At 37.4% G+C, this 22660-nt stretch overlaps 1 protein-coding gene across 3 annotated transcripts; it reads left to right on the plus strand.

The window, feature by feature from the left end:
* Positions 1-6237: 6237 nt before the first annotated feature.
* RPL22L1 (ribosomal protein L22 like 1) lies at positions 6238-21203 on the plus strand. Of its 3 annotated transcripts, XR_013994644.1 has the most exons (5): positions 6238-8232; positions 10005-10097; positions 10253-10374; positions 11386-11637; positions 15326-21203. XR_013994644.1 is itself a non-coding variant. In XM_081068791.1 (4 exons), exons 1-4 carry the CDS (start codon positions 8224-8226, stop codon positions 11528-11530), a joined length of 369 nt encoding a protein of 122 aa, XP_080924917.1. In that variant the 5' UTR covers positions 6238-8223; the 3' UTR covers positions 11531-11641. The 3 variants fall into 3 exon arrangements, 2 of the variants coding, with proteins under 2 accessions (XP_080924917.1, XP_080924918.1); XM_081068791.1 differs by lacking the exon at positions 15326-21203 and having other exon boundaries at positions 11386-11641; XM_081068792.1 differs by lacking the exon at positions 15326-21203 and having other exon boundaries at positions 8143-8232; positions 10008-10097; positions 11386-11641.
* Positions 21204-22660: the final 1457 nt, after the last annotated feature.

A 22660-nucleotide genomic window follows, 5' to 3' on the forward strand; every position in this document is an offset into this window, starting at 1 on the left:
AATTGTTACTCTAGTTCATTTTAATTGCTGTACAATCAATGAGGCAAACCTTTTGGAGAATATATGTATATCAATAGCATGCTGCTAGTAAAGAATATATCCAATATACCTTCCTTTCAAAGGCAAGTGGGACTCTCAGAAAAAAGGATATTTAGGGCACAAGGAAAACTAATTTCTATAAAGTAGAAATATTAAAAACACTAATACCAATCTTAAGTGAAATTGAAAACAAACTAAAAATAAAAAGACCCTTTTACCTGGAAATCTTATAACCTATTATATAATTCCAGGATGAAAGGAGAACTACAATCAGAAATTAAAGAATTCCTGAAAGATAATGATAATGAAAGCATTATATATCACAATTGCTGTAGTGCAGCATAGAAGGAAATTTATAGCCTTAACATCAATATCAATAAAAATGAAAGAATGAACATAAGAGACATTCCTTAACCATACAACTAGAAAAATAACAGCAAAATAAACCAAAAGAGCACAAGGAAAGAAATGATACAAAAGCAGAAAGTGAATAGGAAAATAGCAAATTAAAAAAAAAAATCTGGTTCTTTAAAAAATTAACAAAATAAACCACTAAGGCACATAAAGTAATAAACAACACAAGTGTAAAAAATAAGAAAATGACAAGGAGGAAAGACTAATGCAGAAGAAATAAACATTGTATGCAAATAAATTTGAAAACTTAGACGATTTAATTTCTTAGGAAAATGATTATCAGAATCAACCTCAGTAGAAATAGAAATATAAAGCTTCAATGGAACAATTTTAATAAAAGAAAGTTATCAAGAAGTTATTCAACAAAAACCAGGTCCAAATATTTTCACAGAAGAATTTAATCAAACCTTTAGAGACCAGATGATCCCCAAATTACATAGATTGTTTTAGAGCATAGAAAATGAGAACTAAATTCTTTTTATGACACAAGTATTAAATTTTTACCCTAAACTTGATAAAGATAACAAAAAAATTAAATATTCATGTAAATATCCTACTATAAGTAATTAGACTTAAATACCACATGACGAAAATAATACACATACATGGAGTTTATATCAGATGCAAGAATAGTTTGAAATTAGAAAATCTATTACTATAATTCCCTTCCATGGGAAATAGATTAATGTCTTAGGAAGTCTCTCTTAATAGTCTCTCTTAATATTACTATATTAATAAATCTAAAGGGAAAGATCATATTATTTTATCCAGATACTGAAAACAAAAAAATCTTTAGATCAAACAATATCCATAACCATCCTCAAAATATCTCTTGAGAAAATAAAAGTGGATGGATACTTATTTAACTTAACTATATATATGTTTGTATATGTTAATAGCATACACAATATTATATATGTAAAGGTTATACTTACACATGCATATGTATTTGTGTGTACACATGTATGTATATATATATATGTATATATATATATTTTTTTTTACTGTGTGTGTAGGTAAAATTTAAAAAGCTAGCCTTCATGGAAGAACACTAACTGCATTCTCACTAAGGTCAAGAACTAGGCAAGAATGCTTACTGTTTTGACCACTATTATGTTATTCTGGAAGTAGCAGCCAATACTATTGGACAACAGAAAACAAACACATTAGAACTGTAAAAGTAAGAAAAAAATAAAACATTTCTATTTTCAGGTGACCTGATAGTAGACCTGGAAAGTCCCAAATAATGATAAAGCTAACTCAATAAAATTATTCATCAAGGTAGCAAGATATAAGATTAACATGCAAAAATAAACAGCTTTTATATGCAAAAATAATAACCAATTGAAGACATGATGGAAGGAAAACCTCATTTACAGTAGCAACAAAAAGATAAAGAAAACTACAAGGAAATATTCAAAATCTATAGGAAGAAAAGTATAAAACACTCCCGAAAGACAAAAAGTTGACTTAAAATGGAAAGACATTCACTATATAATACTTGACTGATAGCTCAACATTATTAAGATGATAGCTCAATCTGATTTAATTTATAAATTTAAGATAGCCCCAATAAAAATACCAACAAGCTTTTTTATGAAGTTAAACAAGTTGCTAAAAAGTTTATATGGAAACAAAAACATGCAAGAACAGCTAGGAAAACACTGAAAAGAAAGAGCTGTGAGTGGGGCCTAGAATTAGCAGGAATTAATACATACCCCAAAGCCTCTATTCTCAAAAGAGTGAGGTACTGGCAAATGATTAGAAGGACCAATGGAATGGAACCGAAAGTCAAGAAACAGGCCCAAATACATATATAAATTTAGTATATGATAAAGGTAATATTGCAAATAACTGGGCAAAGATTAAATTGGTCTGGGACAATTGGAAAAATAAATCTGGAAAAAATAAAGGAAGATGAATTACATAGAACACACACAAGAATAAATTCTGAATGAAGCAGAGGTCAAAATAAAAACAATAAACTCTCTAAGTCTTAAGAGAAAACTTAGGTAATTTCTCTGTAACTTGTTTTCAACTATAACTGAAAATCCAGACAAAATAAAAAGTTTTATAGAATTAGATACAGAGAGAAAGAGAGAACAAATGATAAAGGAGCAAAATGTTAATAGGTGAAAATCTGGATAAAGGATATATAGACGTATAAATACATGTCTATATATCCTTCATTCATATTTTTATGTATTCGTATGTATCTATGTATTCTTTAAACTATTTTTATAATTCTCAGTAAGTTTGAAATAATTTCTAAATAAAGTTTCTTTAAATTCAAAGAAGTATGTATAGTACCATTCAATTTTATAAATGTATGTAATTACTTGTGTAATCTAAAGGATATGCATGCATACTCACATACATTCAGAGACATTCATGCCCCCAAAGCATTAAAGAACAAGGGGGATTTTAGGTATTTTAATGCAATTGCTTCTTTGCTTCTTCATATTTCCTTTCACGAGCGTTTCTTTTTTTTCTTCCAGATTTTTTTGGGGGAAGGGGAACAGGACTTTTATTGGGGAACAGTGTGTCTTCCAGGACTTTATTCCAAGTCAAGTCGTTGTCCTTTCAATCTTAGTTGTGGAGGGTGCCATTCAGTTTCAAGTTGTTGTCCTTTCAGTTTTAGTTGTGGAGGGAGCAGCTCAGCTCCAGGTCCAGTTACCATTGCTAGTTGCAGGGGGTGCAGCCCACCATCCCTTGCAGGAGTCGAAACTGGCAACCTTGTGGTTGAGAGGATGTGCTCCAACCGAATGAGCCATCCGGGAGCTCAGCGGCAGCTCAGCTCAAGGTGCTGTGTTCAATCTTAGTTGCAGGAAGTGCTGCCCACTATCTCTTGCGGGACTGGAGGAATTGAACTGGCAGCCTTGTGGTTGAAAGCCCACTGGCCCATGTGGGAATCGAACCGGCATCTTCGGAGTTAGGAGCATGGAGCTCTAACCACCTGAGCCACCGGGTCGGCCCCACGAGCATTTCTTTTGACATAAGAAGATAATCATTTTGTTAACTGAAAACGTTCCTCAAAGCATTGCTTATAGTAGTGAAAAAAATGGAAGTAATCTAAATGCCCACCAAAAAGTAAATGACTAAGCTAAAAATGACAAGTAATAAAATTAAGCAATGGAAAAACGTGCTTTTTCTCATTTTAAAGGTTGATCAATTATTCAGAACTCCTGTAGCATTGTATACCAAGAAAATCTTACCCTGAAACTGCATTTGTTAAAAAAAATAATAAAAACAAATAAGTTAGGTTTTCCTACACACTGAGAGAAAAAGTGCATTGAAACAAGCATACATTTTTAATCATAGTTTTTAATGCTCTCTAATCAAATTAGTAAAGAAAGGGCAAGCAGAGGTGACTTCGGTTCCTATTTCTCCTGCCTGGTGCCCTTGGCTTTCATTTATAAGTATCTAATAAAGAACATTCCTATGTTAGAGGAGTTGAAAGCAGTATTCTTCAGTAGTAATAACTTTCCTCACTGCCACAATGTTGTTCGCACAGAAGGCAGTAGCACATCTTTTGTCAAAGCTGTGGATTGCTTTCATGGGACTGTTTGTGCTGCAACAGCATTCAAGTATATTTTTCTGGAGATGGGTAGTGCGAAGCTTCATGATGCTCGACGTGCTCCCCTTTGTAGTACATGGCACAGAAAGAAAGAAAGAAATACCATAAAAAATACCAACGGTATTTTTACTACACATACACAATCTTTGGTTTGTTTGTTTGTTTATTTTACAATGCTTGAATGGTAGTGACACTGATGACTGGAAAGTTTGTTGGGTAAAGGGAAATTTACAGATTTCTGTTTTATAAATCAGCTTCTAACAAATAAGATGGGTTTTCATAACTAATAAGTGAATATCAGAGATGCAGATGTTGTCTACTTTCTATGTTACAATGTGATCATTTGTGATGTTAATAGAGCTGAGATCTTCCAAAAGAACACTGTAAGAATAAGGTACACCATCTGATCCTGTAAGAAACTATGTGTGATGCACACACCCAAGGCAGATACAGAGCTGTAGGAGGAGCAGATGTATGAAATACAGATGGAACATGACAAAGAACTCTGTTCGGAGCCTTGTTTGACTAAATGTCATAGCATCTTTTCAGGGTTCAAAATACACATTAGTACTTACATGGATAAATGTTTATTAGAATATTACATTCATTAAAATACTTGTAGTCTTTCCAGTACAAAACACTGGTGTGGATTTTAAAGTTTTATGTGGACCACAGGTTTTATGTTTCTGCAGGTGTGCAATGATTTACATATTTTCAATTAAAAAAAATAATGGTTTTGAGAACTGTCTTTTCTCCACTGTTCTGAAGTGCAATTTTGCCCTAAATGGCAAAAAGCCCATCTGTGTGAGTCTGTTTCTGGGCTCTCTAGTCTATTCTATTGGTTTATATGTCTAACCTGAAACAATATCCAACTGCCTTAATTATGGTATCATTAAAATAAATCTCAATCTATAGAACAAGTCCTGCCACTTTATTTTTCCTTCTTCAAGTATATTCTGGCTATTCTAGTATCTGTGTTTTCATACAAATTTTCCAATTGGTTTGAAAAAAGGAAGGGAGGGAGGGAGGGAGGGAGGGAGGGAGGGAGGGAGGGAGGGAGGGAGGGAGGAAGGAAGGGAGGGAGGGAGGTTATTAAGCTGTTGTTTGTGATCACACTGAGTCTATAATTCAGTTTGGGGAGAATTGGCATCCTTATTATATGGGATCTTTCAATCCATGGACATTGAATGTATTTCCATCTATTGTTCTTAAATTTCTCTCAATTATATTTGATAGTTCTCAATTATATTTGATAGTTCTGCATAAAGTTCTGCATAAATAACATCTTTTGTTATTTTTTTCCTTAGATATTTGACATATTTATGTCATTAAAAATGACATCTTTAATTTTATCTTTAATTTATTGCTAGTTTATAAATATGCATTTGATTTTTGTACATGAACTTTGTATCCAGCAATATTGAAAAACTTACATATTCTGATAATTTATCTGTAGATTCTTTTAAATTTTGTGCATATACAATTACATATAAACTACAAATAATGACATTATCACCCAACTTGCTGCATGGCATATTGTTGGATATGGTTTGCTAAGAATATATATGCGAACATAAAATATATATGATATATATGATATACATATTATTGATGATTATAAATATATATAAAGTATACATACATATATGTATATGGTTTTTCATGAATGACATTGAACTATTAGGTTGATGCAAAAGAAATTGCGGTTTTTGCAATTATTTTTAACCTTTTAAACCGCTATTACTTTTGCACCAACCTAATATAATTTTCCTTTCTTAAAATGTCCTTTTCCAGTTTTACTATCAAAGGTATACTGGCCTCATAAAATAAGGTGATGATTGAAAGCATTTGTGTAAAATTGGTGTCTTAGCCTATTGGTTGCATGCATTGTTTTATTTTGGGAAATGATCCCAGGTAACGGAAGTAAAGAACAGGGAAGTATGAAACTGGGAGAAGCAAAAGCAAAAAGAAATGTGCTGGAGACAAATGAGGCTTAATTCTACTGGGATCTTCCATGTAGTGATGTGGAATGTACTTCTGAACTGTCTGCTCAAGAGAAAAAAGAAGGCAACAGCAACTGGTATTATTTAGTGATTTTTAAAAAAATGTCAGCTCCGTTTCTGCAAGCTTCTCTCAAGGAATCCTTTGTGCTTGGATGTAAAGTGCGTTTCTCCAGAGAGCATTTGCATTTGCTTCTGCCTGGCACTACCAATCCAAGCACACTTTAAACTACATTTTTAGGTTGCAGCTTTTTCATGCTATTTGAGCAGCTATTTCTAGCCCTAAACTCCTATGAGCATGGTGACTTGTCAATTCTGCCTCCCAAAAAATTTTTTTACTTTTACTTTTACTTTTACTTTTTCACCAGCTTAACCATACATTAGTAATTATTTATAAAACCATATTTTAGCCAGTTTTTATGGTGGTTACATATGGAGGGATTCTCTGTGAATTTAATCTGCCATATTGTCCTTCTATATTTTACTTTACTGACCAGTTCAAGCACCAGTGTCATGTAGATCAAATGACAGAAGTTTATAATGTATTGGAAATATATCTATCATATATTACAGTATGTTATGTTTTTTAATAACTGGAAAGACAACTTCCCCTCTTTGTTCTAAACTGACTTGGCTTTTTTCTGACATTTATTATTTCGTATGTTTTAGAATTCCTTGTCAAAATAAGTATCTGTGGGACACTGACAGGCATTGTGTTAATATATACTGTCTCTGAGTGTAAGATTTGGGAAGAATTGAGTTATTTCAAATATTTAATCTTACCGCCTGCACATTTCTTAATATTTTTAAGTTTTTCTTCCTAAGAGAAAAATTTTTTCCATTGTAATTTCTAAGTAGTTATTTTGAGATTACTAGTTATTTTGAAACACATGTTGTTTTTAATATTCCCACTGTACAAATGGCTTAACAGTTCTTAAGGTGCTTTTTTTTGTCCTAATGTGGAAGGCTGCCAAAAACAAGCAAAATAAACAATAAATGCCTCGATTTGTGGCTTATTTTCAAAATATCCAATAATATAAGGATTATTTTTGCTCTGCAGCATGGGGCAACGCTTGAGGAGGAAATGCTAACTGCTCCTTTTTACCCCTTAACGTTTGGAAAAGAAATTACTATGGTTCTCTATTGAGGCAAAGAACCAAAAAATCTTGATATGGATTTCTAGGAATTCGATACCTCTATTCAGACCTTACACGTCGTATGCTTCATTAAAGTATAGTTCCCACTATTACTAGTCTCTCTCATAAAGGACATACACAGTTGTCAAACTTTCTAGGATTACTCTAAAGTACAAACAAAAGTCCACCCCATCCCCTACCCCTGCCCCTAGGTATGATAGTTTCACTTCCACAAAAAATATTGCAAAGCTCTGAGAGGCAGGCCACTTTCATAATCTGACGTCGATTTACAATCCTTCAAAGTTCAAAAGCTTTTTTTTCTTTCCTTTTGTCGTTCACCATCGACCCTCGTGTATTACACGTTTTAGTAGTTAGGTGTCAGAAAACATTCGTTGAATTTTAACTGGCAGGTGTTTTGGATGGAAGTGAGTCCTTGGGTTAACTCTAAAATCCATGATAAAAATAGAATAAATTACACCCAACGTGTGAACAAGTGAGCACTCCATGGTTTTCTCTTAAAGGTTCCCCTCCCCCCGAGAACCTAGTTTATTTTGACTCCCCCAAATACTGATTTTCCTCTACAGTCTTTTAGAAAACAAGATTCATGGACAAAACATAGATAATCGAAATAACTTTTTCGCTGAAGGATTATAATTGCAGTATAAGACAGGAGAGCTCAAAGCAACCTGAGACAATGCGTTGCCCTGATTGGAAAGAAGACCGAGGCGATTAATGAAAGATGTGTGTGGTGTATTTGGTGTATCTGGGGGCGGGTAATTGCAGAGCTACTAAGGTCAACTGCGTCACCAGCGGAAAACCACGAGTCGTTTCAATCACTGCCGCTGGAGGGCGCTCCTAGGAAACCTAATTGCTCACTGATCCTATGCTCCCCGGGCCACGCCCCCGGTTTCCTGGGTTACTGGTCCCCGCGCTGTTCTGCAAGTTCTTTTCCGGCAGGCGAACATCTTACGTTCCCGGCGCGTGACGCAGCACGCATAGATAAAAATACGTGCAGACGGCAGCCTCTTCCTTTCTGATAGCTCAGCCTGCCTTCAAGATGGCGCCGGTGAGTGGTCGTGGTGTCGCTGGGAATGTCTTTCTTGAGTGTAGATGATTTTTGCGTCTGGCGAGTTGGAGATGTCTCATTAGAGATAAGAGGAGAGTCGAAATGGAGACTGGGTTAGGAATGTAAACCAAGATGTTACAGCTCTAAGTTGTTTTTCCAAGACTTCTGGCAACTGCCATGCGGTCTGGTGGAGTAAGACCCGGGCCGGCCTTGGCTTAGGATGGGTGGTGGTGCGAGCGCAGGGAAGGCGGCCCGACGGCGAACGGGGCTAGTGAGACAGACAGCGTTTTGGACCATTTCTTTAATCCCTCGCGCTTAGTAATGCCGGTGTTACCCACTTATTTGCACCAGTAAAGGAAATGTGGGTAATCGGGCAGGTCTCACGGCTTTGTCTAGGCCAGGGGTGTCCAAACTGCGGCCCATGATCCATTGTTAATTGGCCCACAGCAAATTCCAAAAATATATTTAGTTTACTGAAATAAACCAGGTGAGGCAATATGTACGTCACCTCCAGTGAGTGGCCCGGCTGTTTGTGTATTTTACCGCATATGGCCCTTGATGAAAACCGTTGAAAAAAGTTTGGGCACCCCTGGTCTAGGCGGATGGATCTCCGAGGCACGGGGCTGCCAAGAGAGCCCTGTCCTGAAGGTGCCAGAGAACTTTAGACCTGCGTTGGGGAAGAAGTTTCTCCATTACCTCATGAAGGAATTATTGGGAAGGTACAAGTCGTATAAAAGAAATGTGCTTCAAAGATTTTGTTTACGTTATTAACAATTACCAGAAAGATGCTATAACCGTTCCAAAAGAGCATTTGAAAAATTACCAAAAAGAAAAAAGCGTTTGGGAGAGTAAGATTGACACAGATTCCTCGAATACCTAGGGAAGCAAATTGGTTATTAGTACTTGCGATCCATGTGGGTGGATCTAATTTAGAGGTGACATTCTCTGATAAGTACTGATTTGTCTGTTTTCCCCACATTGTCTGAGTATATATTGTTAGTAGCTACAGCACCATTTTACTTGTGTAGCCTTATTGCGTGCCATTGATCTAAAAGTTTTGAGTATGGAAAGTTATATGTATATTTAAAATAAAAATCTTTACCAGAATACAGCATAAGGATTGAATTCTCTGAACATAAGTGGGGGTAATACTGTGGTCTGGCTTGTAATTGAGCTTGGACCAAGTGTACTAATCTGTTCCCCATCTGCCGTGGGAGTGGCAGTAGTAAAGCAGGGCCTGGCCTATAGGAAAAAAGTACCCGGTAATTTAAAATTGGACATCAGTGATCTGGCAAATAATAAAAGTTCATTAAAACTTTTCTTGGTAACTTGAACAAAGTGGGCTTGGTTAGAGGTTCAAACCAACCTTAGTGCATATTTATACTTTTACCTTGCAGTAGAAAGTAGATTGATCTTAATCTTTTCCAGGGTAAAAATAGGATTATTTGTAATCTTCTGGGGAAGGAAACCATATACTTCGAGCTTTGTTGAGTTTTGCATTTGTGGGACACTTGTATGACCAACAGGAAGTTTCCATCAGACTTCACAGAAACTTGTTTTAAACCAAGCCTGTCCTTCAGATAGTCTAGTTTCAAAAAAGTTAGGGAGTATCCGATAGATGTTAAGGAATTATTTTAGAATTTTGCACCATTTCATGTATATAATCTTATACTAGTACATTGTACATCATTGCTCTGATAAAGATTTTTAAAGTTTGTGTATCAAGTGAATAAATTGTTTTAAAGAATCATAATTATGTTAATGTTCTGTAGCAGAAAGTCAAGAAGCCTAAGAGGTCAGTCTGGAAGTTTGGTTTGGACCTTACTCATCCAGTGGAAGATGGTATTTTTGATTCCGGAAATTTTGTAAGTATCATTCTACTCTGTTTTTATCGTTATTCTTAAGGTCTGTAAGTATGTGATATTTGATTTTAATCTAAGCTCTATTCCTAGGGTACCTTCCCTAGTGAGTATCTAGGGTTTTCTTCCCTAGTTTTGCATTTTTTCTTTTTTTAAAATAGGAACAGTTTCTACGGGAGAAGGTTAAAGTCAATGGAAAAACTGGAAATCTTGGGAATGTTGTTCACATTGAACGCTGCAAGAATAAAATCACAGTTGTTTCCGAGAAACAGTTCTCAAAAAGGTTCGTATTTTCCATGATGTTTTAGCGAAATTGTGGAATAGATACGATGATGAAGTCAGTGAGATATATCAAAAGAACTCTAATAAGTCCTATATAAATGGAAAATATAGTTAGTAACAGTAGTTACTTCGGCTTGTTGTCGGTAGGTGTAATTTATTGCAAGAGTACAGGCAAGTTATATCCAGGCCTCTTGTCCAGTCAGCTCCTGTAATCCAAATTGTATATAAGCTAATCACTAGGGATTCGGACATGAGAGGTACTATTTGTCCTCGATGGACATGCAGATAAATATTATAAAATGGAATACTCTTAATTGCTATACTGAAAGTAGAGATAGAGATGGCACAAGAATTTACGGAGAACCTGAGAGTGGACAGTTGCCAGTGGGATGAGGTGATCCTAGCATAGGGAGCAGCATTAACAGGACAAGGGGGCTTGAGAGGAATGCTTGGTAGTTAAGAATTGCTGTAAAGTATAAATGGAAGAGAGAATGGCTGGAGTGATGAGATTATAAGGACTGAGCCCCATGCTAGTTGCATAGCTCTCGATACTCTTGAACTTGTCAATGGATTTAGCCCTGTAGACAGGTTGCCTACTTTTGATCCAGCAAGGGATTGAGGTTAAGGAGGTTGATAGTGGTGAAGTGAATGTTGACATTTCAGTACATATTTGAAGAATGACATTGCATATAGTTTAATTAAAAATCTGATGGTGGCGGTAAGACTGAAGAGGAAGCCACTATATTACTCTCCTACATAACTGGCTTCCAACGTAAGAATATTAGTTTATTTTAAGGAGATGGGAGAAGAAGGGTTTTATAGTCATAAATGATTCTAATTGGCGTTGAGAGGCTGCCTTATTTGTATCCCTAGCAATCTTGCACAGTGCTTAATACAAATAAAAGTATTTTGGAGGGAACTGGGAACACAAAAGATGAGTATAATGGTGCACATCTATATAATAAGGTTTTGCAAAATAGGTATTCATGAAACTCATGATTTTATTTTAAAGATATTTGAAGTATCTTACCAAGAAATACCTTAAGAAGAACAGTCTTCGTGATTGGCTTCGTGTGGTTGCATCTGACAAGGAGACTTACGAGCTTCGTTACTTCCAGATTAGTCAAGATGAAGATGGATCCGAGTCTGAGGACTAGGTGAAGCCACCCATTGTAGGGCTTTGCCTACTACTCAAACAAATGAAAAGAAACATCCAGAAATGGACTTTTAGTTTATCAGTGAATAAAAAAAACATACTCTGTGTGTAAGCTTTCATCTCTTTTATTTAAGTATATGCTGTTTACATGATGCTGGCTATTCTTTGATAGTTTCTGTAAGCAATATTTAAATAGCTTATAGCTAGAATTTATTTCCAGGATTTCTGAAATGTGTTGCTTTTACAAATTTCCTCAGGTTAAAGTATGTAGTGTTGTATAAGAAATTATGAAGCACAGTTTGGGGTATAACTATATAGTAAGACATTTAAAATTTTCTTGAAAGTCCCAAGTGTTTTTGTACAGTTTGTAAGTACAATCCTTAGTGCCTAGAACAGTTCTTACACACAGGTGCTGAGTATTGAATCTCTTCCTGCCGTCTGCTCCAGAGGGTGCTGACTTTCTAATTAGCGTAAAGGCTGAGCGCTGTGCTGCTCTAAACCAGTGTTGAATCACCTGTCAGAGATCTCCAACCAGATGCTTTGTAGGCACTAGAAACTGAAAACCTTCAAAGCTGAACTTTTATCATACCCACTAAATCTGCTTCTGTGTTCCTTGTTTGAAAAATTATAATAATTTACTCAGCCAGTTGGACTCTTGTTCACTTAAAAACCATCCCCCTCACTGATCATTCTAAAAATGTAAGTCTTCTACCCTTAAAGCTTCACAGTTGATGAGCCCTTTCTACCAAATAAAGCGGCCTTAGATTTAGTAAAGCAGAATGGTTTGACAAAATCCAGATTGCAAGAGATTAGAGAATAATGGGAGGGAGGTGCTAGCACTATTATTTCTTGGTTTTCCTGTGGTCCCAAATGTGGCACCCTTTTCTACATTCACCTGAAAGTGGTGGTTTCAATAACTCAGGTACTTAGATCATGGGCCCTCACACAGTAGAATTATGTTGCCAAATCTTGATTATTCTAATACAGATTTACATAATTGGTTTTGGGAGTGTTTGAAATGAGTTAATTCTGAAGAACTCTACAACATGAATGCATTGCCATAGGGCAGCAACTCTGGTTCTTTCCCAAATGATTGTAATAACTTCCTAATTTAACTGTCTCGTTCTTCGAGTTGTTCATGTTTTCCACCAATAGTTAACAAGATCTTACTATGTGCTTCCTCTGCTGAGCCTTGTGGATAAATGGAGCAAAAGCATTCAACATGCTCTGTGGTATGGTGAGGGAAACGGTGACCAAATCACAAAAACTTAAAGGGTTTATAAAAGGAATTTGACCTAGTCAAGGAAGGCTTTGAGGAAGTGTTTAAGCTGACCTGGAAGTGGCAAGGTATTAACTGGATAAAGGAAAACGGGTGTTCATGCAAAGAATGGCTTGGTAAAGCTTGGGATGTTGGGAATCTGGTTGGCATAGAGGATGTCTGGTTGCAATAGAAGTTAGAAGAATCTTGAAATGTAGGCAGAAACCAGCCTGTGGGGACAGCCAACAGTGCAGTTTCCAGGCTCTCGGCCTCACGTAGAAAGGTGCTCACTCGGGCAGTAGATGGCCGCCAGCTGTGGCAATTGAGCCGCTGGCCACTGGTATAAATGCCGCGGCTACGTTGGGGAGGAGAGTCGGTCGGTTGGCAGCAAAGCGGACAGCAGGTCGCACGTGTGTGAACCCAGCCTCCAGTGAGACCATAGTGGTATGACTCCCCTACCTATGGCTCCGTGGGTGTTCCTGTTTGGCCTCGCCACATCCTGCGTTCTTAAGCCTGTGCAGGACATGTCCATGGTCTAATCTCGAGTGCAGTGGAAAGTATTTTAAGTGGAGGGTGATATGATCTGATCCAATGAGAGGTGCACTTTGAAAAAGATTGGTTGTGCTGTGGAAAATGGTTTTCAGTGGGGTCATACTGGGTGTAAGGAAACAGGATGCTATGGCAGTGTCCTGTGGATTATTATAGGACTGGGGTGTTGGAAATGGGGAGAAGCGGATAGATTTTAGAGATTTTTTCATAGAATAAAATCTGTGGAACTTTGGTGATGGACATGGATGGTAAAGGAGAAGTGTGTCAAGGGTGACACAACTGGCTATATGGTGGCCTTTGCTGAGTTTGGGCACAATGGAAGAAGGCAAGAGTAGGGGAACAGTTCCAGTTTAGGCCATGCTGAATGTGAGATCCAGAAGATGTCAGGTATGAAGTTGAAGGTATAGGTCTAGCACTCAGGAAGGATCTAGGTGAAGATGTCTGCTAGTCTTACGCACATAGGTAGTAATAAGCAGTGGGGGTAAATTGCCTATGGAGAGAGTACAGTGACGCCCAAGTGTTGCAAACACCGAGTCACCTTCATTCCTCCCTTAGAGGAATCTTCCAGAAACGTGGTTATGTGATGATAGTCACATGTTTAAAATTATTCAGTTAATTTAACTTTCAATATTGTGTACTGGGGCCTGAGTACATTGTGCCAAATAAGATTTGTGTGACTTTAAGAGAGTTGGCAGGTTAGTTGAGACAAGTAAATACATTTATTTAACATGTAATTTATGTTTAAAGAGGTCTTAATTCCTATATTAGTCCCCTCCATTCTGTTTCCTCCCCTTGCAGATAGCCATTTAAAAAGAAAAGTATGGTTTATCTAGTTTTTTAAGAGATGCACCATTAGTTAAGTGATAGCTTACGGTGCTCAGTTTTCTCCACATTCCTTTTTTTCACTTAATACCCTGGAGTCAATTGATCACTTCTGTGTGGATGTACCATAATTTATTCCAACAGTTCCCTGCTGATGGGCATTTGAGTTGTTTCCAAATTTGCTGCTGTCAGTAGTGCTGCATTAAAAGCCTTTTGCCCATGCCTTTTCTTATTTTTTCCATTTAATCTTTGGAGTGGAGTCCTAGAAGTGAGACTCCTAGGGATTCAGAAAAGGAAGAAATGTGCAATTTCAATATATCGTGCCATCCCTCCATGGGGGCTGTCATTTTACCTTCCCACTAGCCTTCCCACCAGCAGTGTATGGAAATGTCCATTTTCCCAGAGACTCGCTACAGATTATATTGTCCAATTTGAGTTTTTTGCTCTATCTGATAGGTGAGATGGTTATCAGGACAGTTTTATTTTGCATTTCTTTTCGCTTAAGGACTATCTGCATTTCTTCTTCTGTGGGTTGCCTGTTTATATATCTAGGATACATATGGGATTCTTGGTCTTTTTATTCTTTATTTTTTGAAGTTTCCTCAGTATTAAGCCTTTGTCTATGATTAAATTGCAATTTTTTTTCAGTTTGTTGTTTGATTTTGCCCCATATTTATGGTGTTTTTTTGTTGTGTTAGAAGAATTTTTTTGTATGCCGTTAAGTCTGTTGCTCTTCCTTATTGCCTCAGGATTTTGAGCCAGTGTTAGAAAAGCTTTCCCTATTTCCACGTTACTGAAGAATTCATTCATGTTTTCTTCTAATGCTTGTATGATTTCATTTTTAAAATGTAGGTCTTGGTTCTAGTTGGAATGTGTCCAGGTTTACCATTTGAGAAGTAGATCTAATTTTACATTTCTTTTTTCCATGTTGCTACTCACAACATTAACCCTGATTAAAAAGTACTCAGGAAGTTTTGATTAACACTGATTTTCCTACTTGTCTAGAAATCCTTGTTTGTGGTTATGCTGAAGTGGTTGGAGAGTCTGCGTTTATAGTTTCAGTGTGCTGCTCTTTTACAAACTGGATGATTTAAAAACCAGAAGGGACATTTTAAAATAATACATTGTGGTTTTTAAAGGGCTTTGTTTTCTCTCTTGATCTTTCAGCAGCCCCGTGTAGCAGACTATCATCTTGCCCATTTTGCACATGAGGAAACTGAGTCAGATACACTGGCTTGCCCAAGACCACACCTGGCTGTCCACCTTTCAGCCCTCAGCCAGGGCTCCTCCCCCTAGGACTGTGCCACTTCACCGCACAAGGCGAAGGTCAGGCTGCGAGACAGGAGGAGCACTGATAGGGGGTCGGAAGACCTGCCTCTGATGTCTGCTAGCCTTGTGATCTTAGATGCACCTCCTCACCGCCCCCCCGAGCCTCAATTTCCTCATCTGTACATAAAGAAGTGGTTGGAAATAGATCAGTGTTTGTCAGATGTTAGTAACCCAGGCTTGTCTTGATAAACAGATGTTTCTGTGCCCCAGTTCTGATTTCCCTTCCCGTGGTATGACTGATGCATAAATGTCCCCCATCAAACAAGGTTTGGGGGGCTTGCTATTCTAAAACAACAAAGTGAGGTTCCTTCAATTTCCCAATAAATACAATGTTGAATGTGTTTTTTAAGACATACAAAGCTCCTTGAAAGTAACATATGTCCCTCCACTCCTACCCACCCTATGAAGAGGCATTTTCTACAGCTTTTTCCTGCCCTAAAGTTGATTCAAAGAACCAGACTAGGAATCAGGAATCTGCTATCTCAATTAGGATTGACTGGATATGTTTTCTCCCAAGGGGAACCATACGACTGCTCTTTCCCTGTTTTTGGATGGTGTGAATTACACAGACCCCACAAGTTAGAAATACATGGTCACTGATTTCTGTTCTGCCAGGTCCTGTCCTCAGAGCTTATGAGTGACTTAGATGTGCTCTCTGCACTCAAAGAACCCACAGTTCTAAAGGGGGAGGCAAATGTGGGGACAACCTGAGGTAAGTGTGGTTAGTGCCACACTGGATCACAAGATGCTTGTAATGAGTGGGAAAGAACATCCAGGAAAACCTGGAAGAGGTGGCTGACCTTAAGGAAGAGTGGGAATTACTGCGCCAAAGAAAGGAGGACGGGACTCTACATCTCATTTCATCTCCATAACCATCCTTCAGGTTAGCTATTATTTCCCTTTTACAAATCTGAAAACCAAGGTCTTAGGGTGCTAAACAGTCTACCTATGGTCACACAGCTAATAAATTCCAAATTAGAATTTAGACTCAGGTCTGTCTGACTTCAGTGCTCTGTAAATGCCTTAGTGTAAATGTTTGTAAGCTTCCCTCTCTGCTAGCAATCTTCTCACAGTGATGCCCATTCAACTGGCCCCAAGCCTTTTTTTTTTTTTTTTTTCTGCTTGAGACCACAAACTAGCTTGATAGAGATGTCTGGCACACATCTCGGTTGTAACAAAGTCAATCATGGGAGCTGCCCCCTTCTTTCTAGAAACAGCATCAAAGAGTCTTTATTTCACCACTCCTATACTTTTCATTTAGGCATGAAACAAGTTTTTACAATGGGACTTTTTCTCTTTAGCTGAGGTCCCCAAAACTGAGAACAAAACTAAAGGTGCCAAATAGTCTCACTTTCCAAAGTCAGGTGTTTACAGTCTGCAGAGTTTGCTCAGTTTCCAGTTTGTAAGCCTTAGTTGGCTACCTACTTCCAGGACACAGAAGTTAAGACTCCTGGGTATTTGACTCATCCTTGAGAAACAAAGGCTAAGGGCAGTGGCTGGAGCAGTTTACCTGTAGCAAAGCAATGAGAAGTGCATTTCCACAGATGCAAGAATGCATGAGTATTTCCTCCGGACCAGATGTTTTTGTTCACCAAAGAGAACTATTTGTGAGAGATGGAACCCCAAACAAAAAGAATATGTGTAGAATAGTCTACCAAATACTCAGGGGCTGCAGGTAGTATGTGCAATCTATGAAAATGCATTGCCTACGTCACAAATATTGCAGCTAAAGCTTCTCAGTGATAAATCTTTGAGAAATTCAGAAATGTGTCCTTTGAGAGAAAGAAAAAGACTTGAACTTTCTATTTAACAGAAAAAATCAACCAAATACAATTTGTGGGCCTTTTTGGATCATGATCCAAACAAATTAAATGTAAATAGACATTTTTAAGATGAGCAAAGAAAATTGAACATGAATTGGGTATTTAAAAATTTAAGCATTAAATATTTTAAAATTTATTGTTAATTTTATTGGGTATGATCATGATATTTTTGTTATGTTTTTATCTGTTAAGAGTGTCAATTTAAATAAAGAGGTAAACTTAGGTAAGCTGAAATTAGCCAAATTGAGCTTATTCAGAAATAGCACAGGAATTGCAATATGGTAAATGCATGCTATAGCAAGCTACAGGTGAGTCTGTTGAAGGCTTGGGGTGAGTTATGTTTATGGGCGAGGAAGGCAAAGTGAGGGAAGTCCATGCAGAGTCTAAGCAGTAAGTTCATTGGCTTGAGAATAGGGCAAGACTTGGTGGATATTCATTGGTCTGGAGGTAAGTTTCTGTCTTCTGTAAATCAGGCATTTGTGGGAAATCAGTGCCTCAGTTCTTAAGTTTCATTTTCTTGAGAGTGTATGTGTGAGATTCTCCATTTTATACTCTCTGCTTCCATTTTAGAGTGAATTTCTTTCACAAGAGATACCTACTGAAATACAACAGCTCTGCTTATCCACAGTTTCACTTTCTGCAGTTTCAGTTATCCTCCATCAACTGTGATCTGGAAATATTAAATGGAAAATTCCAGAAATAAAGAATTCTTAAGTTTAAATTTCACACCTTCCTGAGTAGCATGATGAAATCTTGCACCGTCCGGCTCGCTCCAACCTGGGATGTGAGTCATCTATTTGTCTATCATACCCAAGCTGTGTATGCTACCTGCCCATTAATCACTTAGTAACAGTCCAAGGGTGCTTGTATTCAAGTCACCCTTATTTTACTTAATAATGGCCCCAACGCTCAAGAGTAGTGCTGGCAATTCGGATATCCCAAAGAGAAGCCGTAAAGTGCTTGTTATGTATTGTCAGAAGGTCAGTAGGTGCCTAACGTTATGTCTAACGTTACAAAACGTTGCCTAACGTTATGTAACTACGTCATTTCACCTCACCTCATACCATCACATAGGCATTTTATCATCTCACATGATAATAAGAAGAAAGATGAGTACAGTATGAGATATTTCGAGACTACATTCACATAGCTTTTATTACATTATATTACTATAATTGTTCTATTTTATTGTTGTTAATCTCTTATCCTGTCTAATTTACAAATTAAACTTTATCATAGGCATGTATGTATAGGAAAAAACATAGTATGTATATAGAGTTTGGTACTGTCTGCGGTTTCAGGCATCCCCTGGGGGGTCTTGGAATGTATCCTCCACAGATAAGGGAGGAACAATTGTATTTACAAGTAAAATGATAAAATGTGTTGGATTTTGTTTTAAATATGTAGTGGTAGTGCTTTTTTCCTTGATACTAATTTTTGTTGCATGATGGGTATGTTAACTTTTTAAAACTTTGTCCTTCATAATTATGATTTCTGTACTTTTTGTATATAAGTTCTGCTTCAAAAATTTTACAAAACATTTAATTTATTGGATTTATGATTTACAAATAATAAGTATAGATGGTTTAAAAAATCAGATTATATGTAAAAGGGCATACAGTGAAAAGTATGTCTTCCTCTCCCTGCCCCTCTTGACCCATTTCTTTTCTCAGAGGCAGTAACTGTCACCAGCATTCATCCGTAGGTATTTTTATACGTGAACAATTGTGTGTATGCAAGCATGTCTTAGAGATAATTCCATGTCAGTATACACAGATTTTCTAACTTTTAATAATCACATATTATTTCACTGTTTGCATTACCGTACTTGATTTGACTAGTCACCTAGTGCTAGACATTTAGGCGGCTTACAGTTTTCGTGACTCCACATAGTGCTTTCAGGACTTTTTGCCCATAGGTCTTGGTACTTGTGGGTTTTGACATGTTAATAGATATTGCCAAATTGTCCTCCAACATGTTTGTACTAATCTACCCCTCCTTTTCACCCACCAGTATAATCAGAGTGCTCGTTCACAATATATTGATGCATAAATAGTAGTGCCCTCAAGAGGGAGACATTTTCAAAATAAATTGACCTTTGTTTATAAAGTTCTTATTCAAGTACTTTAAACAAGGAAGACTTAGCTTGATTGTATATAATACTAGTGCTGAGAATTGTTAACTGAAGTACTTTCAGAATGGAAGGTTTTTCCTTCTAAATGGTGTGACAAATACATATAAATTTTGAAAAAATAAAATCAGTAAGAAAACTTTGAATTATCCTTATTTAACAAGAAGGCTAATGAGATAAACTCAAAATTTTGAAGGAATAGATTTTTTTTTTATGTTGACGCCCTTTCATTCTGACCCTCAGCTGAGAGGGCGCTTCTGGTACAGATTAGGTTGCGCTCATTCTGGGGAAAATGGAGTAAAGGTGACTAGTGTTGGGGGAAGTAGGCGGTAGTACAGAAAAAGCTTTGTAACCTTTAGTGGATCATGGACTCTCTTAATGAGGACTCTAGATCTCTCCCCAGAAAAGTGCACACACCCAATTTATACAATATTTTTCATACAATTTGTAGGGAAGGAAAACTTTTCCCTTCTTCCCTTCTAGGTTCTTTGACTGGTCTAAAATTAAATTGACAATAGACAGATTAACAGGAAAAAAACCCTAATTTTGTGTGTACGGGAGCCCCATAAAAATACGAGACTCAAAGAAGTGACCAAGGCAGGAAGCTTTAATATTTTTTAGAAAAGGAAACAAATTTGTGAAGAATTGACAAGGGAAAGGGGTTTGGGCTTGAAGTAGTAAATTAGTGAAGTAACTATGTTTGTTTATACAGACTTCTTGGCCCTTAATGCCCTGTTGCTGCTGATAAGGATGCTATTTACCCTCCTGGTCCGTGGAGGGTACTTTCCATTGGAGTTTTATTTCCTGCTTCCAGAGGGACAAAGGACATCACAGTGTTCTTCTTGCACAGGCTGTTTCTCAGGGAACTTTAATGCAAAATAATTAATATGCCAAAGTGGCATATTTTGGGGTGGCATATTCTGCTCCCCTTCAAATTTATAAAACTCTTTATAGGCCTCTAAAATCCTTGGCTTGGAGGGTTTATGCAGGAAAGGACCTGGGATATGTTAAGAGTCTCTGGCCAGAACTCTTACAAAGAATAACTAATATTTCCTGAGGCTTTATCTGTAATAACTTATTTAGTTGGTGCTTTTGTTATCCCATTTGATAAAAAAACCAGGCATAGTAATTTCCCAGGGGAGTGGAGAAGCCAGAATACAAATCCAGGAACTTTGGATCCGGAGCCCGAATTACTAATCTCTTCAGTAAACACTCTATAGAATGTTGATGCCCATGAGTCCAAAGACTTCTACAAACACACCTGTAGTCCAACCAAGTTGGGTTTGGTGGCATGTTGCAATGAGAGTCAGCACACCATCAGGGACCTGGGGACATCTCAGTCTAAGGCTGTTAAAAGGGTCTTGTAGGATTGCAGCTTCTGTTAGGTGATTCAGGGAGGGTTTAAGGCAACAGGCATTTGCTCAAGGTTAGGTGCTATCAGAAATTAGTAATTCTGTGACTGGGTTTCTTACATAGGAGGTGGAAAGAATAACTTAGGGCTGAAGTTGTAACAATAAAGCAACAGCAGTCCCTTATATTAGCCAGAAAAGGGGAACATTTGATCATTTTTGTGGTTTGAACAGTGTTCTTGTTTTTGTCTGTGTTCAGACATAATTACCAAATTGCCTTGTTTTTGTCTTGCTCTGGTCACAAAGTGACTGACTGATGTTAATAATTTATGAAATTGTTTATGTTTAACAGAATACCTTGGTCTGCTCTGAGTGACAGGCCAGCTCCTGGCTGCTTTTCTCTTTTTCAAGAGGTGAGACTCAGGATGCAGCAAATTACAAAAAACTCAAATCAAATTGACTTAAGCAAAAAGGTAGATTCAGGGCTAAAGTATTCTCTTTATGTTATATGTATTGTATTTTTATAGATGAGGACATTTGAAGCTCAGAGCAATTAAGAAGCCGAGGTTGGATCTAAACCACTACTATCAGTCTGATTCCATGGCCTCGGTTTGTTCCACTATTTCAAGGCACTAAGGTATGAATGAGCAGAAGGAAATGGAGCTATGAACATGGCATGAATGGAAGCGAATGGGGCATCGTGAGGGAAAAGGTTGGATGGATAGTTAGAGTGGAATGAGAGTGAGGAGGAAACAAAAATGGAGATACGTGTTTTGGGGCTGGGAATGAAATGATGAAGGTCATGTTTTAGGCAATTTAGTCTGAAAGTAACATGCAGAATGTAGTAGTTGGGAGAGAATGAAGACTGAAATTAGCAAAAATGCTAGGAAATTAGGGAAATAAAACAAAACAAAAAAACTAATGAAGAGACTAACAGTTTCCCAACCAGGAGAAATTGAAGGTTTGGTCTGGGAAGAAGGAGTGCATGGATCCAAGACACACTGATGTCATTTATTTAGTTTAGCAAATATTTATTGACCAATTCCCATGACCCGAACATGTTACCCATGGCTAGGACTCCAGTGATAAACAAGACAGACCCAGGACCTGCCCTCACAGAGCTTACAAAGGCACCAACAGGTTTGATGATGGAATGGACAAAGGGGTGAAGGAAAACAATTTGAACCCAGAAGTCAGATTCTCAGAAGTGAAGACAATTCTTATTTCTGATTTTATGTCACTGATTGTGAATTTTGAGTTTTTTCCTGCGATGTCTTCTTAGATGAAAGTTTAACATAAAGGGGTGGATGGTTAGGACACTCTGATGTGAAGAGAAGAATTGTGATTTCTTATACGTCAATCTCTAACATCACAGGTTAGAACAGCACTTCCCTTCGACGGTGCTTGGTTTCCTCAAATGTAAAATATGCAGGTGTCTTAGAATTCTCTGATCCTGACCCTAGCTGCACATTAGAATTACTGCCGGGAGCTTCTACACAATACCCAAGCCCAGGCCTCTCTCCAGACCAGTTAAATAAGAATTTCTGTTGGTGGGCCCAACGCAGGTGTATTTTTTTACTTTCCCAGATGATTCTAATACTCAGCAAAGGTAGAAAACCACTGGTATAGATAATCTCTAATGCCCCTTTTCCACCTCTGAAGAGGTTGTGATCCTCTAGGGCAGAAAATGAAACACCCTGATGGTTACATTGTGTAGGTGACAAGGGCATAGGGTAGGAATGAGCTTAGGGAATATATTTACATTTCTTGATCCAGATCTAAGGAAAAGAATAGATCTTATAAAAACTATGACTAAGTACCTTTGGATACTATCTGGCATCAAAAAATGGAAAGGCACAGAAAAGCATCC

This window comes from Rhinolophus hipposideros (assembly GCF_964194185.1).
Source record: "Rhinolophus hipposideros genome assembly, chromosome: 2".
NCBI lineage: Eukaryota > Metazoa > Chordata > Mammalia > Chiroptera > Rhinolophidae > Rhinolophus > Rhinolophus hipposideros.

Bases quoted from the DNA above. Each gene is read 5' to 3' on its own strand.
- RPL22L1 (XM_081068791.1), top strand. The intron at 10,098-10,252 runs GTAAGTATCATT...TTTTTAAAATAG, and splicing joins TTTTTGATTCCGGAAATTTT to GAACAGTTTCTACGGGAGAA. The intron at 10,375-11,385 runs GTTCGTATTTTC...TTTATTTTAAAG, and splicing joins GAGAAACAGTTCTCAAAAAG to ATATTTGAAGTATCTTACCA.